Raw genomic sequence first — 26,405 nt, 5'->3', positions numbered from 1 at the left:
AGCCTGGCCAGCTGGCCTGCCAGCCACGTCAAAGCAGAGCAGGCCACAACGCACACCCCCACTGTTTGTGGATGAATAAGTGGATGGATGGCTAGATGGATGGATGGATGGATGGATGGCTGGCTGACTGGCTGCCCGGCCAGTAGCCACTTAGCACCCACACAACCCCTGGACTGGCAGGCTAAGGGGTGGTATGTATATAACCGAAGGGGAGATGAAGGCTGAGGGGTCTTTGGGTGAGTAAGGAGCGGATTTGGGTGCCGCCCATTAGCGTGCGTCCGACGGCCATGTTCATGTTGCTGTTGCAATGTCCACTGGAATTTCTGCTGCCAAAGGGGCTGCTGCTTAAAGGGGCTGAAAGTATTTCAGAATTATACTAACTCTGGTATTTCCACCCCTCTTAGGTTATGGCCATTAATGGTTAGTTTTCTAGTATAAATTACTAATACGAGTATGCCAATATAAGCTTGGGTAACTGCTGGTTAGATATGAAGTTGCTTGCACTTTTCATTTAAGTAACTTAAGTAAGATTTTCTTATACATAGGAAAAAAGAAAGATTTCAGGCTTTGCACTTACTACGCCGTAGTAGCGAGATTATTAAAATTTTGCTTTGCTATTGCTACCACTCTCACTTTGACGAAAGCTGGAGCTGAGCCAGAATAACGAAAACTGATGTGCTCTGCTTTGCTCGGAACTTCGATGAGTTCCAAGCTATAGCTAGGGCAATAGCAGTAAATTATGTGCTGTGCTCTGTTTACCCATAGACATAGCCGAAAATTGAGAGAGAGATAGCAGAAGAGCAAATTATGTTTTTTCTTGTGCTACGGCTTCGTGTATTTCTGTTTTGACTATTCTGCTTCTTATGCACCGTTAGTTTGAGCTTTCTCTGAAAAAGTATAAACTTTTTCAGGATTTTGGTTTTAAGTACAGTCAAGTGTAACAATAACCAACACAAGTCACGAAATTGTTCCAATATTAGCAATAGATAAGGCTGTCTAAATCTGTATCTAAATCGAAGCACTTTTATGATTGACATCTCTGAACAAACAGTCACATTCCTGCTACTCGTATTTCCCAAAAAGAAGGAGTAAAGAGTGTCTTGTCCAGGATGCAAGACTACACTCTCAAGGCACCTATTCCCAGCTGTCCATCCGCAAGTGGCGGTCTAAAAAATGAAGCCAACGTGATCGACAAAAACGCAAATAAATTATGAATTGCCGTCACAGGAGGAGGAGACGAAGAGGAGCATTGTGTCCGGTGTTTTGTTGCGGCGCTATCTGGAGGGACTGATTGATGGTTCCGCGCCTACGCCGCCACAACGGGGAATTAAATGGTATTATTAAAAGGTAACAAGCTAAACGCCTTTTAAAATTTTCGGTGAGTGGCCGCTGTAATGGCAGGAGCTGCGATCCAACCAACAAACACAAAAAAAAAGGGCTGAGAACGTGTTATTTATGCATTAGCGGCGTTGCAGAAGGGTCAACGTGATGCTACCGATCCCGAGGAGCTGGTGGAGGAGCAACTGCACCTGCCAAAACGTAACGGGGGCGACGAACCCCCTCAATGTGACTGACTGACTGACTCTAGAGTGAATGACTGACTGCACCCTACCCATTCCCTTGCCCATAGACCTTTTTGTGGATTTAAATAAATTCCAAATTAAGAAAAACCAAAAAGGGTTCGTGGTGGTTCGCTAGGCGTTTTTCCAGCGGACCAGACCCCATCATCAATTCATCAAAGAACATGGCAAGGTGAAAGAAGAAGGGTCCAGGTTGCAGGCTCACTCGCTTGGTGATTAAAACAAAAAGGACGATAAGCAGCGGAAAAAATTAGAGCAAGGACTCGCTGAATATGGAATAAATTTGAGAAAAAATGTTCTCGATAATGACGAGGTTTTTGTGCGTTTTTACTCTTTTTTTGAATAGCCGGCGGAAATGCCAATGAACAGACAGGTGAGTTTCAGCTCTTGACGCACGACAAGATACTACCAGTCAGGAGTAGCCAGAAGATACTATATAGAGATGGGGATACCAACCGATCCCAGATACGCATCATGCGCGTGTCCAGCGTGCGCTGTCTATGAAAATTAGCCCACATCGCGGTGGTTTTTTATAATCAATCGCGTGAGCGCTGAGCAAGTTTGATCTCTGAAAGATCGTATATAGAATCATCCCCTCCTTCAAATTGGGCTTCTCATCGATGAGCTCTAATGCCAAGACGTAGCTCGCATGATGGCCCATCACCTGGCTGTCGGATGAAGCAATCGCAATCGACCTTTCGCAGTTCGTGCTCCTTCAGCTGCCGCCGCTACATTTTAGCTCAATGGAAGTTGCGTGATTTTAGCATTTGTTTCCTGATCGACTTTAATTACGGACTCGCTCTCTGCGATCATTTACAGCATCTGGAGTTGTTCTCTATATATGTATGCTATCCATGAATCGAAACCCAATGAATGGGAGCATCTTCGATAGGCAGGTACATCATAAGTAGTCAAATGTGGATTGGGTTTGAAAATATTTCACTAGGCGGATATGGAAATAGGTACAGTGGTAACTATGTGGAATTATTTCTATTAATATACATAAATAAGTATGTTATTTAATAAGTAGCTTTAGCTAATAAATGTAAATGTGTAAAGTGCTAAATGCTCGCTGCTTATGGAATTGCTCGCCTATGAGCTATCCCACCAACTATTTTTCGTTGTCCTCTTTCCGCCTCATTCCGTTGCTAACTGTAATATATTTTGTTTTTGTTTTTTTTCCTGGATTATCCTCTGGTAGTGCACTGAAATTTATTCTTTGTAACTTCTGTTTGCACTTTTGAGTTTATTTCGCATTTGGCGGATCCGTTAAATGAGGTATGAATGGGTTAGCAATAAAATGTATTTCTTTCTCTCAGTGCACAGCTGCAAACCAACACAAAAACTTCACTAAATATGTATGTGCAGGATTTCTTGTATTTGCGTTAGTAAATACTCTGCCGTCTGGCGAAAGCGAATACGCCTCTCCCAGATTATTCTCCTTTCTGTGCATGTTATTCCTAATTTCATTCACTAGATCGTTCTAACCTGTAAGATAAACTCTTAATAAAGCCTTTCTAAAGTTTTAACACCTTCTTTCCATTAAAATCATACAACATAATGGCCTTTCTGTCTCAGTTTACATCATATTACATTCCTCCTCGTAAAACATTTATAATCATAGCTTAACAATAAAATCTATCACCTGTTTATGTCAATATGTAATTCAATGACATAATTTTTTATTTGACTACCATTATCCCAGGATGACAATGACTCCGATCACATGTGTTTCATCTCGTTGATCCCAGGACTTGTCTGCCAGGCAAACATCTTTAATGATGCGTTTTTATTGACTTGAAAAACGGTTAATTGGTCACGTCTCCGCTTTATTGATAAATGTTTGGCAATTTATATGGCTGTGATCGCCGCGAGGAGGGGCAACGAGCTGAATATATGAGGCAGTCAGAGTCGCGCGACTTCAATCGGTTAGCTGCCACACCAATTTACAGCCGGATAGTTAGCGCTGCTGATGTTAACCCTCTGTGAGTGTCACGTTGCTCATTATTAAGATTGATTCGAGGTCTAATCACGTGTTAACACAAATGAACAGTCATTACAAAATACGTGAGTGAGTGAGTGTGAGTGTGTGTGGAGGCTTTTCCATACTCATAATTTTCACCTTAAAGGCAAACGACAAGTGCGACAGTTTGTGGCACTGGGAGAAAGCGTAATGTAAATTAAGGCTTATTTTTTGGAAAGAAAAATATAATTTTCATGGTAAATTTAGTGTTAAACATATCAGGAAAATATGGGAAATCTAGGCTAGGAATTAGTTTAGTTTTTATGCTTAAACTTATGCCGTATTAACCTAGTTAAGTTGTTTTTGTAAATATTTTAGTTATTTTCAAGAAGTTAGTAAAAAAATCGACCTACCATAATTTTTTTGTAAAATACTTATTATAATCGAAATGCTATCTTTAAAATGATTTCCATGACTTAAATCACCTTTCCCCTCAGTGTTCACCCACCCCATTGGCTTCTCTTTCCTAACCTTTTATCACAGATTCGACGGAAATCTCTTGTTCAACCCACACAGCCACTGCCGGCTCGTCCTTTATGCTCTCTGATACCTCAATACAAAACATCGATCCCTTGCCGATGATGATTTTTGATTAAGTGGCCTGCGATTTGTCAAAATATTTCACGCTGCCGCCAGAGGAGTTAAAAAAAAAGAAAACACAAAAAAACTGAGATGAAAATGGTAAGGGGAGCGCACGTGAGCGGTGGCAAGAACTCAGTGTCATCGATGGAATCTGTCTCTATATCTCGACTGGCTGTCACACGGCGGCAATATCCAATATCCACGTTGACAGCGACACCGACAATGACAATTGCCGGCCACTCGGTTACCTGCAACCGTGCGACTCCCAAGCCGATGTACAGGTGAGTACTCTGAGACTGCAGATAGCCATCCATAGCCAATCTGGGTTTGACATTTAAAAATGCGTTATACGCTTTATGTTTCAATAAATGGCCAGGCAAGACAGAAATCGTAAACAGTGAAAAAGCCCCGAGGACCTGATTCCTGATTCCTAGTCCAATAGCCATGATACCAAATCCATGTCACTCTGACAAAGAGTGACTAATCGGTGGCAGGTCGGCAGGATCGAATCTGCATTATAGTATATCAATGATTTGTGCCACATTTACTGCCCGACAGCGATTTGATTTGAGCCTCAAACTGAATGCCAGCTAATTGATGTTCATCAATAAATCTGAAATTCGGTTAGTAAGGATTTGAGTTGGTTCCCAGGGGCCATTTTTTTTCTCAAAGAAACTGAAACGATATTTTGGCAGTGCGAATGAGGTGGAGAGGGAGATGCCAACTCAATCCAATTACTCGCACCGCCCCAAGAGCCCGGTTAAGTGGGGCTAAGCCGCTGCCCCGGAACGGAACCAATGCCAATGTCCAACTCGATCGAGGATCTTGCCAATGCCAAAGGAGGTGGATCGTTAAGGGGGCGCCGCGCCGGGTGACACATGCGAGCTATCTGCTGCCATAAAAGCAGCAACAGCAACCTGGATAAAAGCGGCTTTCACGACACCAGGGACAGTGGGTGTGGTAGGCAATTTAGTAAACAATATTTGATATTTGTGTTTATGGTTTGGGTTAATGAAAGTAGTTTTAGTGTTCGATATATTAAGTAATAACATCATTAAGATCTTTATCAGATATCAGTAACTTAACTTTACCACTCTTTTTATAAGAAAACCCACCGAAAGGGGGAAGTTTTCTACTTTCGCAATCTTCCCTCCCATCCCACTGTACGGGGGACGACCAGCTCTTCGCTGGGGCAGCGGCGACAAAGGCTGACGCTGAAGTGATGACCGGACAACAAACTACATTCAGCAGATAAATACTGAATTTATGACTTAATTTAACTGCGAGCCAACGACAATTTTGATGATACAAAGGAGGGCGGAGGAGGGCGGGACGAGAGTGAGTGGGCAGTGGCAGCCACGGAGCGGACACAGCCACGAATCCAGTACATTAGCCAATCCTGGTCGCACATCGCTTCATTCACAGCCCGAGACACACATAATTCAAGTGGTTGCAAGATTCGGAACAGAGAGAAGGGGGGGGTCAGAAGGGACAGGGAACTGCGATGGGTTAACGCCGATGGTGATGTCTCTATTGGCTCGCAGATTCAGGGAAGCTTGGGCAGAGTTTTTTTTCCCCCTCTCAAAGCCTAAATGCGATCGCGGAACAGGATCTGGGAGTGGAGTTGGTTCAGTCAGCAATGGATGGCGGGGAGGAAGCGATGGTTATCACTCAGCTAGCTGGCCAGGGCATCAATTAATTTATGGCCATGGGCAAGGCACAAATTGAGGCTGAATTAGAGCAGAAACGAGATGAAAAGGGGGGGGGCGAAAATTCTCTATTTACACAGGGAAAAATTTAAGGTTTTCCCATGCACTTTGCAAAGCCATATGTTGGATCAATGAAATCTGGCCAAGTGGGAAATCCATCACATTCGATATCAGCCAACTGACGGATGGGGTCACGAAGTTCACGACAGGAAGGAAACGGAGCTCACTCACACAAAATGTGTTCTGCACCTCTGACTGGCCTTGCGTGTTAGGCCCCGGTGGGTCTTTGTCTTAGCCACAAAAGATTTTCACCTGCCAGGTTCAACTTCAATTCCGATTCCGATTCCGAAACTCCATCTCCATCTCGTAGCTGGTCTTTTGTGACAGCAATTAACCGTCTCAGTCAGCCGGATTGTTGCGTCTTCGGAGGCGGGTCAGGTCGCCTTTTTCCTTCTGGCTTCTTTTCACCCAAAAAATTGTACAAACTGTTGCCCTCGAGTTCACAGGGCCACGATGAGCGTTTCGTGACCCAAACAAATTATTAATTATTAATTGGGGAAAATATGCTGTAATTGTGGTGGTCGCTTCTCTCTTTCTTTTTGGCTGACTGGCTGACAATGCCCGAAAATTAAATGAAATTAGCTGGTAATTTCACTTTGCATGTGACGAATTTTCCCCCCAGGAGAAAGGTGCTGCGTGAGCTTGTGGTTGTATCTTGGTTGGCTGGGTGATCCGTTTGATTGAACCGACAGCTGGGAAACTCAACTCATCCGCACTTTTGCAGGCGATAATTGAGGCACTAAATGCAATAACCAAAGGATTTTCTTGTTTTGTTTTGTAAAGACAAAACCCAGCTAATGGAGTGATGATCCCGGGACTCGAACTTAACTCAAACTGCCCAATCAGTCGCGACAAGTTTGCAGATTGAATGCATTTAACACTTTCGCGGAGTTAACAGACTGTCTCCCTCCCTTTTGCCATTTCGATTCCATGGAGAACCAAACTTAAAGAATTCTCTCCCAGAGTCTGGGTCGATAATTTTGATTTATGTGGGTAAATCATGAAGGGAACGCAAAGATTTACGATGGATCAGCGGCAGATTTATTACTTTTTGATAGCGGGCGAGAATCGAGGCAAGTGAAAAGGATTCGCAGGTCGCTTGGCTCAAGAGAGAAAAAAAATATAATGAAAAACAGCCATCGAACACTGAACAGAAATCGAGAGGAGCGGAGCGGACTTGGCCATGCCGATTCCTCAGATGGTATCGCCTGCAGCCGCTTAATGCGTGCCGCCGTGTATTTAAGTTATTCTAATTTGCCTGCCGCTGCAGATGCCTCTTGTGGCTGCTGCTGCTCTTCTTGTTGTTGTTCTTCTTATAGTTGGTTCTCAAGGTGTCAAGCGGCACAAAAGTGTCCCATTGTCGTCGCCCCAAAAGGTGGATAAGGTGCCGCTGGAACTGCATTCAGGTAACAGGTCAGTTTCGAGATAAACATCTGTGGCGGTGCCATTGCCACAGACTCCTTAATATGACCAATTTATTCAAATTCAACGCTCTTTATCGGTTTGGTGAAACAAACAGAATTTGTTGTGTAACATATAAGGGGTTTATGAGGTTAAATGGGTTTACATTTTTGGGAATTTAAAAGAAGTTTGAACTTTAGTTACTATAGGTGATAGGTTAGGTTTTTGTAAGTAAGAATATTGATAGGAATATCATCATCAAAGCTAAGAAAGTAGTAGATGGGTTGTTGTACTTCAAGTTAAGTAAAATCTTTGAAAGAGATTGAGGAACATGAGTTACTTGATAAGAATCCACAAAGCAGAAGAAAAGCATTCTTTCTCCACTTCCTTAGTTGGTTAGCTGGTTTCTGGTTAAATATTTTCTAGACTTAATCCATCTACTTACCCAAAAGAAAGTACATAAAGCGTAAAGCTCTTTAAAAATTAAGTTAGCCAAACTAACCCCTTTAAAATCTCTAAAAAACTGCAATACCAACCATCTCTTCAGTTTGTATCTGCCATTTTAACCAAAGTTTCGAAATAGCCAAGAAAACTTCGCATTTTACGGATTGGGCTGCCAAAGGGAGTCTCTCTACTAAGCAGCGCTAGCTACTGCAATTAGTGGCAACAACATCTTGTTGGCGGTTTCGATTTTCCAACGTTTTTACATTTCGGCTGTTAGTACAGCCAGCTAAAAAACTGAAAACTGAAAATGGAAAACAGAAAACTGCGAACTGCGAACTGCAATCGCGATTTCTAGCTGGGCTTCGAGTGCAATTATAACGGTGCAGCGTGGTAATTACCTGTGAATGGCATTTGCATAATAACAGCCGTGCCGGCGGCACAATGGGTGATATCAATGTGTGGTGTGGTGTGGTGTGGGTGTGGGAGGTGGGAGGTGGGTGGCTTGTGGGTCGAACCATGGGTCTGGCATTGGTAGTGGCGTACTAAGGAGTTGGGGGACGCGGGTGGTCGCGTTTCTGCAGCCAATGCCCCGCCATTCGAACAAAAACAATTGCAATTACCAGAGTAGAAGAGCGTAGGGCGGTATTAGCCGATGTAGAGGGGGGTAAAATGGGGTAAAAGGAGGACTGGGAACACCAGCAATGGAATGGATTTTTACACTGTAATTAATATTTAAAGTTTATTTTTAGTTTGTTTTAACTTTACATCAAAAAAAGGTAAAGAAAACTCACCCTAAGAGTTAACTAGCAAGAATAACTTTCAGTTTATCCAAAAAATTTTTTTCTCAGTGCACTTTTAGGTCGAGGCCATCGGCTTGGCAGCTCTAACCGTACCCATAGACCCTTGCCCACCGACCTAACACGCTTGATGGCATCACCATTACCAGCGGCGGGGTGTTGGTTTTGGCTTGGTTTTGGTGTTGATGTTGGGAGTTGCAAGACCTGGTTGCTCCCTGGTCAGGAGAGGGAGTACATGTTTTGGGGTCGGAATCCAGGCTGGTTTCGGTGTTGGTGCCACGCTCTGACGGCTCTTCCGCCATTTTGTTGGCAATGTTGCCACTGCACTTGGTTGCAGCCAAGTTGGCTTGTGAGTTGCTGCGGCTTGCTCGCTGCTGGTTGCCATTGTCGCCCCTCTGCGGCGCCTCGGCCTCCCACGCCGCCCTCCTTGGGGCTTTTTTATAGGCGGTCGACAACAATGTTAATCGCTCCTATGGTTTGCTCAAGATTCGGGTGACTAAAGACGTTTCTACGTCCATTTATATGCAAATTGCGGTAGTTATCGCCATTTTGTTTTCCATGTTTTTCATTTTCAGTTTTTCCCGTCGTGTGTTTTTCCTATTGCGCTTTTTGTGCAACTTCTAATTGCAGCTGCAGTGGAGCTTGCAGATGGATAGCTCTTCATGGAGAAACCTTCGTGGAAATGGGAGCTACTGGGATCTGCATTTAATTAACCCTATAACGGTCCGCTACCCATTCGATAGTTTGAATTTGAATTCGTGAATTATATGATGCGGTCACTAAGCACACAGATTTTTCCACTATTTTCCACAATTTCCCTCACACAACAAGACTTTGAATTCAACTTGAAATGTGGCTTTGGCTCTGGAGGAGCGGCTTTTGTTATCGAATGCAAAACTATTTAGCCATTGCATGTTGTTAATAATTTTAAAATCAGATTTCCGCAAGTTTGACGCAGACACGAAGGTAGTCGATAGTCGGTAGTCGGTAGTCGGTCGTCGCCTTAGCTGGAGGAGTTTTTTGTTTAGTTTTTTGTTCCCCCCAATGACGTGTCCGTGTCTTGATTGCGGTTTCTGCCCTTAAAAGCGGCTACTCCAGGGCCCAGCCAGCGCCAACTGCTACTTAAGGAGGGTCATTCAGGAGCGTAACTCGAAGAAGGGGTGGTGTAGAGGGGGCAGCTTTGCTCCTGACAATTGTTGCGCAATTACACAGAAGACCTATGGGCACGCAACTTTTGGACGGTTTTGCGGTCCTCACAGTCTGGAGACTTTGTCTCAACTTGAGCTCGGGAAGAGAGAGAGAGAGTCAAATGCAAGCCAAGTCCAGGCAGACGCTTAAAATCAAATCACGCCTCAGAAAAATGCAGCAGCCACAGAAGTTGATATGTGGCTAATGTGGCTGCTGTTCTGCATGTTGCACGGTGAGAAATTTGGGCTTAATAGGGTGTTAAGATACATATTTGAGAAAAAAACTTAAAATCAGATTATTTAATAAAGAAATATGAAGAGAATGCGTTATAGTTAAAACGGAAAAACAGTTTTCCAGGACAGTTTTCCATGCTTTTACTTCAACTTTTATTGTAAGGAAAATCATAAATGAAAATGAAAGATCTTTCCAATTTTTCCAATATTTTCACATGCATCATATGACTCCCGTTTGCTGATGTTGCTGTTGCCACCGCTGCCACTGCCGCTGCTTCTGCTGCTGCTTCTGCTCCATCTACCGCTGCTGTCCTCGGGTTCGTCCTCAATCACGCCATCGCCATGCACATGAACTACATTCTGTCCGTCTTTGTCTTGGGGATCCGCTTAAGCCGCACTTGCCCCCCATATCATCCGACGTCCGAGCCCAAGACCAAGTCGGAACGAATCCCTCTCTGTTTGGATGTTTCTGTTGCTGCAAAATCAATGTTGACGCAAATACGTGTATGTAGAATCATTTTGCCGACAGTTCAGACTTATTTCTTTCGCTACCGAATTTAATTGGATTTTCTCCCTGACTTAAGGGCTTTAACTGCTGTGGTATGTGGAAATCATTTCTGTCTCAGACACGCAATGTCCCTCTTTGGCCACCTCTTTTTAGCTGGCCAACTGCAAAATTTGGTCTTGTCGATGATGCAGGAGAAACTAAAGCTGGAGCTGGAGTTGGGATTGGGGCTCCACCCGATCCGGGGGCAGCAGTAAAAACTCACTTAATTTAGCAACTGCGAAAAGTTAATCATTACATTCCGCCGACCGAGTGGTGCGTGCTGGGCGTGATATGACGAGGCACATGACTCAGCCGCCCGCCAGTTTTAGTATCTAAATTTGAGTGACGAAGCTGATGAAGGGATTAAGGTTAAGGGGTTAAAACTAACTAGTGAGTATAGATAGTTTAAAGAAAGAAAGTTTGAAAGTAACACCTTTTTTACCTTCTCTAAGAGAATCTCTATTAAAAACCTTCACCAAACCCATTTAGAACGTCCAAGTTAATGGCATTTTCGAAATCAATTTCCCATTTACATTTACTTTTGAGAGGAATCAGGAAGTCTTTGTAATCTAACCCACTTTGGAGTACGTAGATTTGTTAGCTTTTGCATTAGTCAGCAAATTTTGAGTAACATTTGTATGCAAATGGGGAAAAAGGCAACCGGAGCCAGACAAAAAGCGACACTTTAATCATTCTGGGCAAGCGCTAAACATTTCCGACCAACAAAAAACACAAACTTGAGCATATTTCCGTTGGCATAGGTCTGTCTAAAAAAGTAGGTCTAACGCTGAGAAAAATATTGGGATACTTTCCCTAACAAAACCAAAATTTTCTTTCCAATTTGCCATCATTTTAGCACCTTTATATGGGTTAAATTTTCTTTTTAAACAAGAAAAGTCTTTGGTTAAGCTTAAAAAATAAATCAAATTCTTTATGTATAAAGTTTATATATAATATTCCTTGTAAAATATAAGACTTATTACTTAATTTTAAAAGATTTACTTAATTTTAGATAATATTTAAGGTTTTTTATTATGAAAAATAACTTGGGAAATGTATTTTGCAGCTTCTTTTAAGACTTCTGGACCCTTTAAGTTGGATTAAACTTTGCAGTTACGATTTTCTCTCTGTGTACAGTTCTACAGGCGAAAGGTGCCCTCTCTATAAGAAACCTACAGCGTTGAGCCTAAAAGTTATTTTCTATTTGTTTGTTAACATTACGAAATTCCGATTCTCTGTCTTTGGTAGGAGAAGTAAAATTCTACCCCAGTGTTTTTTCACGGTTCACCAAGTCCACGGCCCACTCCCGCTGCCCGCTCACCACTCCCCACTACCCCCAAAAAAATGAATATAACCCCCGCCTTTGGTGGAAATCAGCATATGCATATGCCTACATGTGGGTAAACACCACCGCGTCGCTAACCACGGGCACAAAAACTCCGCCCGGCTCGAGCACTTCTTGTCTACATTGTTTGGAATATTTTCAGCCGGACAGGCGGACAAACGGACTGAGGGACAAACGGACAGAGGGACAGATGGACTGAGGGACAGGCAAGCAAACAAAAACAGGAAGCGTGGCTACCACAAATATGCATGGCAGAGAGGGCTTGGCTCTAAGTTCGGTTAAGTTTCGGGCCGGGATGTAGATACTAGATGGCTATCTGGCTAGAAACTTGGCCACTTTGCTACCGAAATAATGGCGGCCGGCAGGCGTTAGCCAAGGCGGCCATAATTAATGCGCCCATCCCCGAAAAAAAAGCTGCACGAAACGTAATTAGAAGCGGGCTGACAGTAGAACGTCCCTAAAATGGAAAACTCATTAATTCAATGTTCTTAGAACATTTTTATTTAAGTTTAAGTTAAATAGTTATAATATTGTTAGGGTAAAACTGACATTATCATCAAAGATTGAGTAACAATTTGAGACTTACTCTCAAAATATTGTTAATAACTAACTAAATATACCTTAAAACTTCTTTAAATAAGTATAAAAACCAAGATTATAGTTAAAGAAGTTAACCTGTACCAACAAGCTGAGTTTGCGTTACTTTGTGAGGGTTAATTTGAGCCCCTTCGGGCGGTTTGTTAGATACAGTGATAAATGTTTAATTAGCCGCGTTATTAATCTAATCAATCATGCAGGCCTAAATCAATCAGGAGGGGGGACAGAGGGGTTAGGCATGGCCTGTTAATTCCGCTGCTTAACATCCGATTCCCCAGTTGTCTCCCCCAAACTCCCCTTCATTCAAAAACCTCTGAAATTCTGGCCTTCTTTGAGTTTCCTTAGCATTTTCTTATTGGTTATGCTAGTTACTTGTATTTTACAAGCGTGTAAGCAGGACAACTATAGTAGCCAATGCGCAGCTGCGAACCTGCTCTACAGACACGCCTCTCTTTCGCTCTCACTCAATTTGCCAGCCAGTTTGAGTTTCAACTCAAATTATGTAAGGTGAGTCGAGAGCTCAGAGCTACTTTTATCTGCTCTCCTTTTCTCTCTCTCTCTCTCTTTAGTGACATATAAATATTTTTTAGTGGAAGCAACTTTTGCCTAGTCTTTTATCAACATAAATAAATTAATGGGCAAAGTTCTGCGTGCGTGTATTGTCATTTTGAATGGCAAAAGTTGTGCCTTTCAATCTGGAGAATCATTGTTATTTCGCGCTGGCAAATTATAGGCCATTAAAATTGATTATTTTTCATTATCAGTGTGGGAGGTTGTCCGTTCACCGCCTCTCTGTCACACCCCCTTTACGAAAGAGCACAGAGGAGTTGCACTAACAACACCTTCGTTAGTGCAAAAAAATTAAGGTCTAAACTTAAAGGGTTAAGAGACACACACACACGCATACTAATACAATTGGCGGCCATTATTACATGGCTCCTGATTTCTGTAATTCCAGCCAACCAGCGCTGAAGTGGAAGTGAGAGGGGAACAGTGGGCGAAATAAATCAATTAGCCGACCCATCTTCACCTCGTGCCGCTCCTGTCACTCCACTGCATTTGCATGACATCCCGCTCTCACTCTTTTGGCTCCTTTTGCTGCGCAGTCTGTGCTTTCTCTTTCTCTGTCTCTCTTTCTGTCTTTCTTGAGTGGCGCTAATCGGTTACGTTGCTGCTTACCACCTTCTTACCTCCTTAACACCCTACTTACCAAGTAACCACCACCGCAGTGTTGGTTGGCCAAAACGAGTGGAGCTGCGTCCAACGCGGATTCATTGGTTTCTCGTCCGGCCAAAGTCACTTATGTCCGCCAATGTCCCGTGTAATGCGTTTTTTGCCAGTCCCCATCTTTGGTTAGATATTGGGGGTAGGGGTAGTTAGTAGCTTAAATTGTTAGCACGCAGAAAAATTACTAGTGTTTGTCACAAAAACTGATTTATTTGAGTTTAACTAAGACTAAGTTACAAAGCTCTTTAATTATATAAGAAAATGCCATCTCAAGATCAAAATTAACTAAGAGACATGTGTCTGTTAGTTTTTGTCTACATTTTTATGTTAAGTTATCATAATGTTAACTAAATCGTATTGGTAAAGTCATTTTATTAGGGCCTAAGCTGTTAAGTAACATTACACTATATTCTTGATTATTTTTTAAATCTTTTTATATAAAATATAAGAGAAAATGAAAAATTATAACTTAGATAAGTTATAAAATCAATACTTGGGAAATATAAGGATATAATGAAGATATTTACTTTGAATAATATTTTTATACTTAACTAATTTTACATTAAAATTAACTTTAAACATAAACTCATACTATCTTCAGCTACTACCTCTTTACAAGTCCCTCTAACCTAATTAATCCTATTATTTATAATTTCCCCATAAAAATAATACCTCCGAAATCAAATCCCAATCCTTTGTTCTTTCCCCAAAACAACACATTATTTCCCAGTGTCTTCACCAGTGATCGATGATTGACAGCCATTTCTCGTTGTCGGAATTTCCACAAAAATAAAATACAAACTTTTCCAACTGGCCAACACCACGTATATACGTATTACCAAACAAAATCGCTCGTCAATTAAAAGCCCGAAAGCAACTGGTAGCTTAGGCCTGGCCTGAAAGTTTGATAAACAATGCACTGAAATCGAATGCCCGAGTAATTAATTATTGAACTTTTACAACTGTTTCGGTTTTGGTTTGGTTTTTATTTTCTTTATACTTTTTTTTTCCCTCTCATTTCCACACTGAAGCGCTCAATGAGGCGACGCTCAAACGTACACACACTCATAGGGCTAAGAAAAAAAAAGAAAAAAAAACCCCTGAATGCTCAGTGGCAAACCGACCACAACCACAGGCAAACCAGAATGCAGCAACAGCAACAGCAACAGCAACGACAACGGCCAAAAGCAACCCGATCCCAGTTTTAGCCAAGTAAGATATTGCGCTGCCGGTGGCTCTGAGCTCAGTCTCATTCAGCGAGTCGGCGGGCGTTGAGTTTGAGTGCGAAGTGCGGTGCGCGTCGAGTCAGCGAGCGTTGAGCAGAAGCAACAACACGACGGCAACAGCAGCAACAGTAACAGCAACTAGCAACACCAACGGCTGCAACACAAGCCAACGGTTCCGGTTCGCGTTTTCGAGTGGCGTTCGGGAAAAAAAAGAAGAAAATAATCCCTTAAGAAAAACCGTCGGAAAAACAGGGCCCAATTAAAAAAAAAATGCCGCCCGTTCACTAAAGATCCCCCTTAATTTAATCCATCCTACTTGCTGGTCTTACCATTTGGAAGCGTGGCATGGCAACCACCACATCCCCTGAACCCACAAGAACAACCAATAAAGTTTCTATACCAGGAACCGCATCTGGAATTTCCGGGCGCACTGAATCCCCGGTAGCAATCATGCCCATGGCCGCCGTGCCATTGCCGTCGCATCTACAACTTTTGGGCAGTTCCGCTGGCGGCATTGGTCAGCCGTCGGCAATCACGCCCGTTTCGCCCACGGCGGCGACGACAGGTGAGTGGGATAAGATTCAAATTTTTAAATTTTATTTAAATATGTTTTCTGTTTTTAAATATTATATAATATAATATTATGGGAAGCAAAACGTCTGTGCTTGATTAAACAAAAATATTGATTTTTAGACAGATTATCTTAAATTTCGTATATATACATACATTTTTAATATTTTAAAGAATTTTCCTTTAATTCCTTTTTTATATTATGTTATAAATATCACTGATTGATCATAAGCTTAGCTTGAAGTTGGAAAGACTAGATTAACTATCTACTAAGTTTATTATGTTCTTTAAAAATAAAAGTAATTCTATTACTGACAATAGTTACGTCGAACGGCCTTAAGCTCTTAATACATATTTTTGCTGTAATTTTTTACAATAGATTTTTAATCTCAAATTAACTTTAATCTTCCTTTAACACATGAAAAGGTATTATAAACTTGTCTTACAAGCTACTAAAAACTACTAAAAGTCACTAAAGTGTGTGTTTAAGACTATGTAAGTAAGTAAACTGCTGATGTATTGGTTGAAAAAGATATTAGAATTTCTTCATCAATAAAAAGTGGTTTCTAAAATGATAAAATAAATACAAATAATACCAACTTGGTTATCCAATAGAGACATTAAAACCAAATACTTAAAATTTGTTTTGTTTTATATATCAAACTATATTCAAAAGACACTTTATAAAGTCCATAAATTAAGTTTTAGCTTTGTCTACTTCCCTGCCTACCTTAGTATTCCTTCTAAATCCACAACTGCCACTGTTTTACATAGCCACTAAAACTGCAACTAGATCCACTGACTTGTCTGTTAATTTTAGTACTAATTTTGCTCCCAAAACCACCGATGTTGCTACGTTGTCTAGCGATATCGCTTGTGTTATTGCTGTTGCCGCTGTGGCATTGCTATTGCTGCACGCTCCATGTGAGCGGCAAGATTCGGGTGAATTCCATTAACTGACAGGGATATCGGAATCGGGGGCCCGAAACAGTTTAAAACAAAAGCCAGCCACAAGAAACTGGTGGCACTAGTCAAATGCCTGCTGGAGAAGTGCAATGATTTGGAAATTTCACAACAGCAACAGCAACGCAGCAGCAGCAACAGCAACAGCAACAACAACATCACTGCTGCAGCAGCAGCAGCAGCAACACACAACTGTGGCAACTGTTTTGGTCTTTCGCACATCAGTGGCAATTTGTTTTGCACAAGTATGGGTTGTCAAATAAAATTAGTTCACGTCGGCGGCCATCGAATGTATCTGCAAGATACACACAGTGTCCCGGATGGAAACTAAGGGGACTCTTAGGCGAACGGTAAGGAGGGGGTGCAGAGAGCAAAGCTTTGACTTGTCTCTAGAAGGTGTTGGAAGTTGCACAATAAATAAATAATTATAAAAAGAGACCCAGCCGAGAGGGTAGAGAGCGAGAGACTCTGAAAAAGAGACACAGGGAGACCCCAAACCGGAGACCCAAAGGCGGGAATCTAAAGGGGTTCCGAAGGGGGCACACAGGAGGCAAGGTACATGGCATACATTGAAGTTTAAGCATAGGGCAGAAACCATACTTAGGGGTCTCAGGTTACGTGGTGCGTGTATTCGCATTATTCTTAGAAAGCCAAGCGTATAAAAGGTGTGCACAATGATTTTGAAGAGTGACTCCGGCTTGGCTTAGTTTGGTTGGCAAAAATGCACATGGTCCGAACTCCTTACGTTACTCTTGCCTTGCGTTACGTATATGAATATGTGTGTCACCCCAGCTAATGGTTGTTGCCGGCTAAGGAATCGAGGGTTATCATTTCATGACGCTTTTGGTAGTTCTTAAGAGTCTGGAAAAGGAAATAGTTATATTAATACCGGAGGTAAGTTTACACCTAAATTTACACCAAAAAGTGAGACTTATAAAGAAAAGGATAAGAAAACTGTTTATATTCTTAAATCCCATAATTCTAAAACAAACAATTCAAATTACAATCATTAACCCCTTCCTAACACCCGTTAAATAAACAAAAAACAGTTACACACTTCCATCCAACAATTAATTTAAAGTTCAATGTGTTTTCGAATTTAATTTACATATTTACACACCGCTAGTTAAGCACAGTTTAATAGCAAACTATAATCCACAACCGTACACAATAAAATCCAATAAAGGATGGCATAAAATTAGAGTGACTTATGTAAGAGTACATCTCCCCGCCGCGGAATTCTTGGAGCTTAGGAAAATGTGCGAAGATCGCAGTAATGTGCAGTGCCAGTAAAAACCAGAAGCTTTAGAGGACGAGTAATGCGCTGCGCGCGACAAACAAGATCAGCGAGCAGCACTAACTGAAGGGGCAGGTGTTGGGGATGGGTATTGGGGATGTGGTTAAAGATGTGGATGAGGGGTTAACCTCCATCCAGATGAGGATGCGTTGAGGAGCCACATAAAAAGCGAGCAACTTTAATTTATATGCAGTGCCTGGGCAAGGGGCACAAACGGGCGGGTAAAAAAAAGGGGGCATGCAGCGGCAAAAAGTTACCGGTAGCAATAAATCAAACTATCAATTGAATTCCGAGGCGATCATCACTTGTGGCGAGCTGCGATCCCGAGTTCGAGCTTCAGTCCGACTCCCGTCTCCCGACTCCGATCGGCATCGCTTCTTGTTATAAGTCTCACGGTGACGTGCGATGGAGTACACTGTAAGAAAGATAAAGCTGTTGACTTTTGTCAAATGAAAAATGGGAATGGAAAATGAATGGAAACTTAAAGGTAGAATAATATATCTTATTATCAAAAGTTAAACCAAGAAACATCAAAAAGAAATATTTTCTCAGTGTACAAGACGAAGGAGCACGGTGAAGGGTCTTACTTTTGGGCCGTGGTTCCAGCGATTTTAAGCCGCTTTTGCAATTGACTGAGGCGCATCGCGGGGCAGTCGGAGCTGTCGCATTGCGTAGTAAATCATCGGTCGATCCGGCTCCGACTTTACCATAGAATCTGGACTGTAACTGAGGCTGAGGCTGGAACTCTAAGACTGGGACTGGAGCAATGGCAATCCGGAGGCACTGTTGACATCCAAGTTGGCCGGCTGTTGCGGCGGCATAAATCAAGCATGTGATCATAACCATAACCATCGTGGCCACAACAATTGGCGCAACATGCGAGTGCAGCAAATTGCCGCAGCGGCTACTTTTAAATGGAGTAAGCCCAGACTGGTTGCATCTGCATGGAGTTTAATTAGCCAAAGAGCTGGGAAGGAGATCCTTGATTCCGATCCGCGATCACCAGATCACCGATCTCCGTTCGAAGTGCATACTGGAAACCCGATGGCATGCCGTCGCCACACACGGAGCCCGATCGCACCAAAAAAGAGGTGTTAAAATGTGTGCAGTTCTCGCGATCAGATAAAATGTCAAAATGAACATAAAAGCTTCTACATCCGAGGAATGGCCAATTGCTGCCACCACGCTGACAAGCGATCTTCCATCCCATTGCCATTCCCAATCCAGAGATCCAAAGATCTCAGGTCCAACAAATTGCCAGTGAGAATTTCATAAATTCCGACTGGAATCAGCAGTCAGTGTCAGCGGTAATGGACCACACCGCGTCCATTATGCCCATAAACGTTGACACTTCCGCCACTGGACTGGAGGAGGAGGAGCCCCTCTGCTCCGCGGCACATGGGTCGACATTGACTCTGACTTTGACGTCGTCGATCAAAAACACAAACCGAAATTTGTCCAGCCATCTCGTTGTCCCCCGCCAAATCCTTGGGGCCACCAGTCGATGATCGGGCTACAAATTTCTTGGTGTTTCTGTGTCACGCGCGGAATGCCGGCAACAGCTTCGTTTAAATTCCAATTGACGTTTAATGATTTTGCGCCTCTACACTGGGAGAAAAAAATATAGAATGAACTATAAAAATTATAAATAATTCACAAAAACCAGAAATTATGACCTAAAAAATAGAAACTTTATCTTTAAGATATAATTTGCTTAGATTAAGAACAAGAATGTAATTTCTCTCAGTGTATTAATCTTTTCTTACCCTTCAATTTCAGTTCTCGCCCAACCGCACAGTTTGAGCCCCTCCACGCCCATCCTGACCCAGGGAACACCCCCTGCGCCAACGCTGGGTGGCATCTTCTGCGGAGGCACTGCACCAGCTGGACCTGGAGCTGCAGGGGCAGCAGCAGCGGCGGCGGCTACAAATCTCAATGCCTTGGCCTCCCAGCATCGATTACTAGAGCTATCCCGCTTTGGACTTCGAGGATATGATCTGGCCCAGCATATGCTATCCCAACAAGGAGCTGTATCCAAGCTGCTGGGTAAGTTAAGGGGGATAGAAGAAGGGGAAAGCAGGAAGTTCAACGTGGTCTAGACTCTAGACCACCCTGACCAATGAAATTAGCGGCATAACGCGGAACCACAAAACACGCGCCCCAAATGCAATCGCCACATGTCCCCAAGCGTCCCAATCGATTTGCACGGCTCCGTTGTGGGGTCACGTAAACACGACAAATCGATTGCCAATCGACATTGCCATCGCCTACACCTGCATCTGGTCACCCCTTCATCTTGTGCTCCTACTGGTTAGCCGCTTTTCCCTTAAGGAAATCTGCAGCAGCAGCAGCTGCACACCTGTTGCCACCTGTGGGCATAACACTCAGCCATGTCATTCTCGATTTTCAAACTTCTGCTCTCAAATTGGCTAATTGGAATTGCAAGCTTACAGCTTGAGACGGAAGTTTGGAACTCTAAGAAGTTGGATGATTTGTAGAAACAGAAAAATGGAAAATATTTCATCAAAAAGAATACATACATATGTAGGTTATTACCAAATTATGTTACCAAAATAGGCAGCCACTATATCAATATTGTAGTTGTCGGAAAGAATGTGCTGTTATCTTAATCAAAAACGAACTGTTCTTTATTCCTTTATCCTATTCTATCTTAGTCTAATTTGTAGATGTATTGGTGACATTTGCAGATCGTGCAAACAGGACACATATAGTGTCCGTTAGTATCATCTTTATGAAAAAGTAAGGGAGAGGAATACATTGCTTAAAACGTAGCGAGTATAGATAAGTTAGTGTAACTGTTTTTTGGACATGTTACGGTGACCGCCTACAACAGTGTCCTATAAAAGTTTAGAGTTTATAGAACAACCTATTCCGACTTTTAAACTTTAAAAATGTCTTAAAGCTAGGATTTCCTATGGCTTACTCTAGCTTCTAGCCAAGCAATCCAGCCTATAATACTTCCTCAGTAAAAACAACAGCTTTAGGCAATTTTATTATTAGTTTTTGTTCAAAAAAAGAAGAAAAGTAACTAAGTAGTCCTACATTATCACCACCCAGTTTAGTGTGTCAGAAAAAGCTACGCCAAATAAATCTGCCCATTCACAGATATTCATTAGCGTAACTTCCAATCTCATCATTCGATCTGTGTGTGGATGCCATTCATTCCCATTCAAGTCAATTTAAATTGTGTAAATAATTTCCGTTTTGCCAGAAAAAAAAAGATAGAAAAACAAATGTACAAGTACAAATTTTGTGCCCATTCATTAATTTAAGCCAACCGAATGCACGGAAAACAAAAATGTATTTAAATTCCACATAAATTAGTTAGCTAATTAGAAACTATTCGTATAGATAATAGTTTTGCCACTCGAAATGAAATTAATGACATGTCCAAATGAGCCAGCTAATCCGGTGATTTGAAGAGATATCATGGGAGGGATTTTCTCTGGGTGTAAAATTCAGCGACAGAGCTCAATTTACAAGATAAACGCGCCCGCCTGTCAACTGCTTCCGACGAATTATCATTTGAGCTGAGTTTGTGACTCTGTTGACTCCAGTGTGCCTCCAGTGTGTGTGCCTCGCCGCAGTCCCCCCACCCAATGATTGCGACTTGGAGTCTGAGCGGCCTCAGACTGCTGATGTTGTCAAATATTCAAATTAGCGCTCCACTGAATGGACGCCGGCTGCTGGCTTAATTGTCTAGTTAGTTAGTGGCTCGGAGCAGGCAGTCAACAGGTAGCCAGGTAGCTAGTAGGCAGGTATCTGCTATTCGGCATCTGGTATCGTCTATCTGGAAGCACAATGCACTGCCGCCTGAGGGCTTTTGACCTGTTCGAAAAACGCCCACACGGCCGGGCTTTGAACAATGTGAAAATTATGCGAGTCGCACAATACCTAAGCCCAAAGGCATAAACCTAGGAAAAACAGCCAAATTGATTGCACAACTGGGATGGGGAGCTATACTATATATATATATATATCTACCAAAACACAGCTGGCACGCCCTCGAACGAACAGATTTCGGGGGCCCAAAAATAAATTTATTTAATTACAAACATTTTTCAAAAACAATGAGGGGTCAGAAAGGGTCTTTGATTTTACATAAATCTAGTTAGGAGCTTAAAAAAGAAAAGGAGATATATCAGTTTCTAGATTTTTAAAGTTTTTAAATAAATCATAACTTAAATATTATAAGCCTTTAGCCAAAATGTCAAAGTTTTACCTCTTTAAGACAGGAAATAATTTCCATTCATGCGTTGTTAAAATTATTAAACATAAAAAGTTCGTAAAAATTGTTTGGCAAACATCCATAAAACAGCAAAACACATAAATTTTTCATATTAAGTGAATAATAAAAAAGTTAAAATTTAATTCCCTTTCTTTTTTTTTTTTACCAAACTATAATCTGTAAAAGGCCTCCCTTCCTCATTATTCCCCAAGAAAATGTCCAAATATTTAATCCACAATTTCTCAATCTTGCAGGCACACTACGACCACCAGGCCTAATTGGCGGCTCCAAGCCCAAGGTGGCCACCCCGACTGTGGTCTCCAAGATCGAGCAGTACAAGCGCGAGAATCCGACGATCTTCGCGTGGGAAATCCGCGAGCGACTGATCACCGAAGGTAGGCGAACAATGAGTCCACTGGCAGATGACGATCAATGGGCCAGAGTCATTGGATTATGGAGTAGGGATACTGAGTTGGGGGTATCGAAGTATCTCCTAGGGAGAGAGACACAATGCGAGTTGGCTGGGCTAATTAACTGACAGGGAACCCCCGAAAGCGAAATTGCCCAACAAAATGACAACGGTCGCGACAAGTCTTCTGGTGATCTGCTCTTGGGCTCCAAGTTGCTTACGCGCTTCTTCCTTAGGTTCCTTAGTTCCTTTAGCTTCTTAAGACCCTAGATTGACAGGAGGAACTGCAGAAGAGCAGCCATCAGCAATCGGGCAGGCATCGGTTGCGGATTGATGTGTTTATGGTGCTCGTAATGCGAATGCCCGAGCCGAGGGCTCATTTAATGTTGTAAGAATCAGGAGGAGGATATATATTGTTTCACCGTCGTCGGCAGATTTAGATTTATCGATTGGCTAATTTATGAACATCCGCTCCCGAGTCCGATTGATATGTAAATGTGCTCACATTTGTGTCACTCATTTTGGGTTCCCTCCTCAGGAGTTGCGAGATAATCGCGGACAGAATGGGAGGCAGTAAGTAGTCCAGTTGCCAGTAACCAGTTGACTGTTTTTTTTACTGGTTGCTGCTGCCGCTTGACAGTTGCCCGTGGGCAGTGGAAATGGTCAGTGGATAGTGGACAGTGGACACTGGACAGAGGACACTTGGTCAGTTCGCATCGCTCGGGGCAATGAATCGTTCCGATAGCCATCTCTCGCATGAGACGCACGAACACACACACAGCGAGATCCCAATCGGTACTCTCATTACAGTCAATCTCCAGACCATTGCGGGGTCATCAGCAGGTCATGATGCACAGCATCCGGTGGGGTAAAACAAACAAGAACAAAGGAGGCGCCTTCTTATTGGAAGATTTCCTAATAATTTCCTTACTATTTTCTCCCAGGTGTCTGCACCAATGCCACAGCTCCTTCAGTAAGCAGCATCAATAGAATCTTGCGGAATCGGGCTGCTGAAAGGGCAGCAGCGGAGTTCGCCAGGGCTGCGAGTTATGGCTATGCGATTCATCCAACGCATCCTCATCCTTACACCAGTTTTCCCACTTGGCCAGCGCATCATCCGCTTTGGGGTGCAGTTCCAATGCCCGCGGGATCCAGTGGAGCCCTGCAACCGGGCGGAAGTGGCAGTAGTTACGGCAGTGATGGCAACATGAGCTCAAATCCCAATAGCAGCAACAGCAACACCACCCACAGCAATGGCAACAACACCAACAATGGAAGTGGCTGTGGAGATAGTAGTGCGGGAAGTGGACGGCTTTCCCTGCCGGCCCTTTCCCCTGATTCGGGAAGCCGGGATAGCCGGTCACCCGATGCGGATGCCAATAGGGTGATAGGTAGGTCCAACTTGGAAACTTTTTATAACATTAAATCCCTTTATTTCTGAAATATGTTTATAAATCACATTTCACTCTTGCGCAGACATCGAAGGCGAAGACAGTGATTCGCAGGACAGTGACCAGCCAAAGTTCCGGCGCAACCGCACCACCTTTAGTCCGGAGCAGCTGGACGAGCTGGAGAAGGAGTTCGACAAGTCACACTATCCATGTGTGAACACCCGCGAAAAACTGGCTGGCCGGACGGCCTTGAGCGAAGCCAGGGTGCAGGTGAGTCGTTAGAACCTTCTTTTACTCGATACCAAGATCTCCCAAGACACCCACATTACACCCTACTAACCACACTCGGAGCTAGCAACTCCGGAGATGATGAAAACACCGTTCCCCGGCTCTTTTTTTATCGACTAACAAATTGTCTCTTCACCGATTGATCAACCAGGTTTGGTTTTCCAACAGACGAGCGAAATGGCGGCGCCACCAGCGGGTCAACTTGCTCAAGCAGCGCGACTCGCCATCGACGTCGAGCTCACCCACGCCGGTGGTCAGTCCGGTGGCTTCAGCTCCGGCTCCAGTACCAGATTCTGGCCAGCCGAAGCAGCCATATCCCTACAATCGCAACGGAGGGAGCAACACCAGCAGCAACAACATCTGCAACACCAGCAAGAGCATCAGCAACAGCAGCAGCAACATCGCCAATCACGGCAACAACATGAGCAACAGCAACATGGACAGCAGCAAGCACGTGGTAGAGCCAGCGGTGGTGGCAACTGTCTCACCCACAGCATCAGCTCCATTATCAATGGGCGGTGAGAACAGTGCCTTCCGAGCTTTACCCATGAACTTGCCGATGCCGATGCCCATGACTTTGCCCTCGGCTTCGGCGGCGGCCTTTGCCCTTAGCTTTGCCCGCCAGTACATAGCCAAATATATGGGTACACCTAGCAATCTGGGTCATAATCCAGGCCGCAGTACTAATCAGCGGGAACAGACGGAAGGGGAGGATGAGGAGGACGAAGAAGTTGAGGTTATCAACGTGGAGCACGACGCCGAGTGACCATTTTTCCTATCGCTTTAAATCGAGAATTTAGTGCAATTTTTACTTAATTTATTCAGTTTCTACCACAACTAACCGCGTGCTGAGTACAAATAAAATCGAAACGATGACATGCGTGCGATAAGTTCTCACGAGTTTCGTATAATTGGTTTGGGAATTCAGAAGATGACACCCTTTGACACCCGGGTAAAGGAGCGATGGGTGGGGGAGGGGGGACAGACTCCGAAAGAGACTTTTCGAAAATAACTCAAGTGGACAAATCTGACAATTTTGTGGCTACCAAAAGCGAAGTGAAAAGCAGACACAGAGGCAGTGGCACAGGCTTCAGCTCCAGCTCAGAGCTCAGAGACTCGAACTCAAGTACCTGGCATGGATGGGTTTGGGATCGCTCAGTTCAGTGGGGAGAGGGTCTTCCATCCATTGCTGGAGCCGGGTGATTAATGTGGCTTTAATTACATGCGCTGCCGAGTCGTCGCCCGTCCTCGTTTTTGTCGTCAATGTGTATGCTCGGATGGATCACTATAATTATATAGATGGCCGAATTAAATTTTAATTTAACGCCTGTCAAATCAGAAAACCACTGCCATAATCGTTCGCTCAAGAGATCCCCGATGTCCGATCCACACGGGGGCAGCACCCGAAACAGTTATTCCATTTCATCATCATTGATCGCTGATCGCTGATCGTTGATCGGTGATCGGTGAGAATCAATCGAACTATGCGCCAGCCGCTATTTTACTATTTTACCATTTTTTTTTTTTACCATCCTATTCCATTATTGATTGTTCGGATTGTAATGAGCCACCGAAGGCGTCAACTCCAGCGTCGTTCGGTGATGAAAGAAAGACGCCTGCCAGCCAAGAGAATGCGAAACAATTAAAGCCCCCAATCTCCATATGGATCCCGAATCTCGGATACCTGTGGCTTTCGATGAGTCGTCGAAATGATTTGCGCCACAAGAAAGGGATACACCGGAAAATATTTGATTTAAAATCAATTTGTCATTAACTGGTTGCAATGTTCGTTAGCTGTAAAAGTTAAGATTTAGGTTGTCATCAAGGCGCCATTAGATTGACAAACAAAACTGTTATTAAAAGGCGATTGCTTAGCTTAAATCACTATAATTAGTTTAATTAGTATTTTTAATATGTTTTAAAATCTTTAAGTACTAAATACATTTTTATCTCAGTGAATCTCTTAACTGAAGTAGCTAGCAACGTGAAATAGTTTTTCCCCTGAAATTTCCTTTGTGGTAGCCAAAAGTGGCGCTTTGGGGTCATGTGTGTCGCTTCACCTCTTCTTTAGTGGCAGAATCGTATGGCAATCCAAAGTATCTTTTGAATGGAACTCCAAACGAAACTGGACTGCATATCATCCAAGAGTTCCGATTGCATCCTTAACGCTTTTTTTTTTTCAACCGTTGTCCGTTGCCTGTACCTGTTAATTGCCAAAGGCGTTAGTATTAAGTGGTTTTCGTGCTTATTATAAATATCTCTTAATTTTCGCCATCCCC

At 43.1% G+C, this 26,405-nt stretch overlaps 1 protein-coding gene across 2 annotated transcripts; it reads left to right on the top strand.

Moving 5' to 3' along the window:
• Positions 1-14,942: 14,942 nt before the first annotated feature.
• On the top strand, positions 14,943-25,016 carry LOC108107573 (paired box protein Pax-6). 2 transcript variants are annotated; one of them, XM_017215133.1, is made up of 6 exons: positions 14,943-15,524; positions 19,569-19,835; positions 22,293-22,433; positions 23,392-23,838; positions 23,924-24,108; positions 24,278-25,016. In XM_017215133.1, the coding sequence occupies exons 1-6, from the start codon at positions 15,305-15,307 to the stop codon at positions 24,890-24,892; spliced, it is 1,875 nt and encodes a 624-aa protein (XP_017070622.1). In that variant the 5' UTR covers positions 14,943-15,304; the 3' UTR covers positions 24,893-25,016. The 2 variants fall into 2 exon arrangements, with proteins under 2 accessions (XP_017070622.1, XP_017070623.1); XM_017215134.1 differs by having other exon boundaries at positions 24,295-24,745.
• Positions 25,017-26,405: the final 1,389 nt, after the last annotated feature.

This window comes from Drosophila eugracilis, unplaced genomic scaffold (genome assembly GCF_018153835.1).
Source record: "Drosophila eugracilis isolate 14026-0451.02 unplaced genomic scaffold, ASM1815383v1 contig_2088, whole genome shotgun sequence".
Lineage (NCBI taxonomy): Eukaryota > Metazoa > Arthropoda > Insecta > Diptera > Drosophilidae > Drosophila > Drosophila eugracilis.
This window is presented reverse-complemented; position numbering and strand designations above follow the sequence as displayed.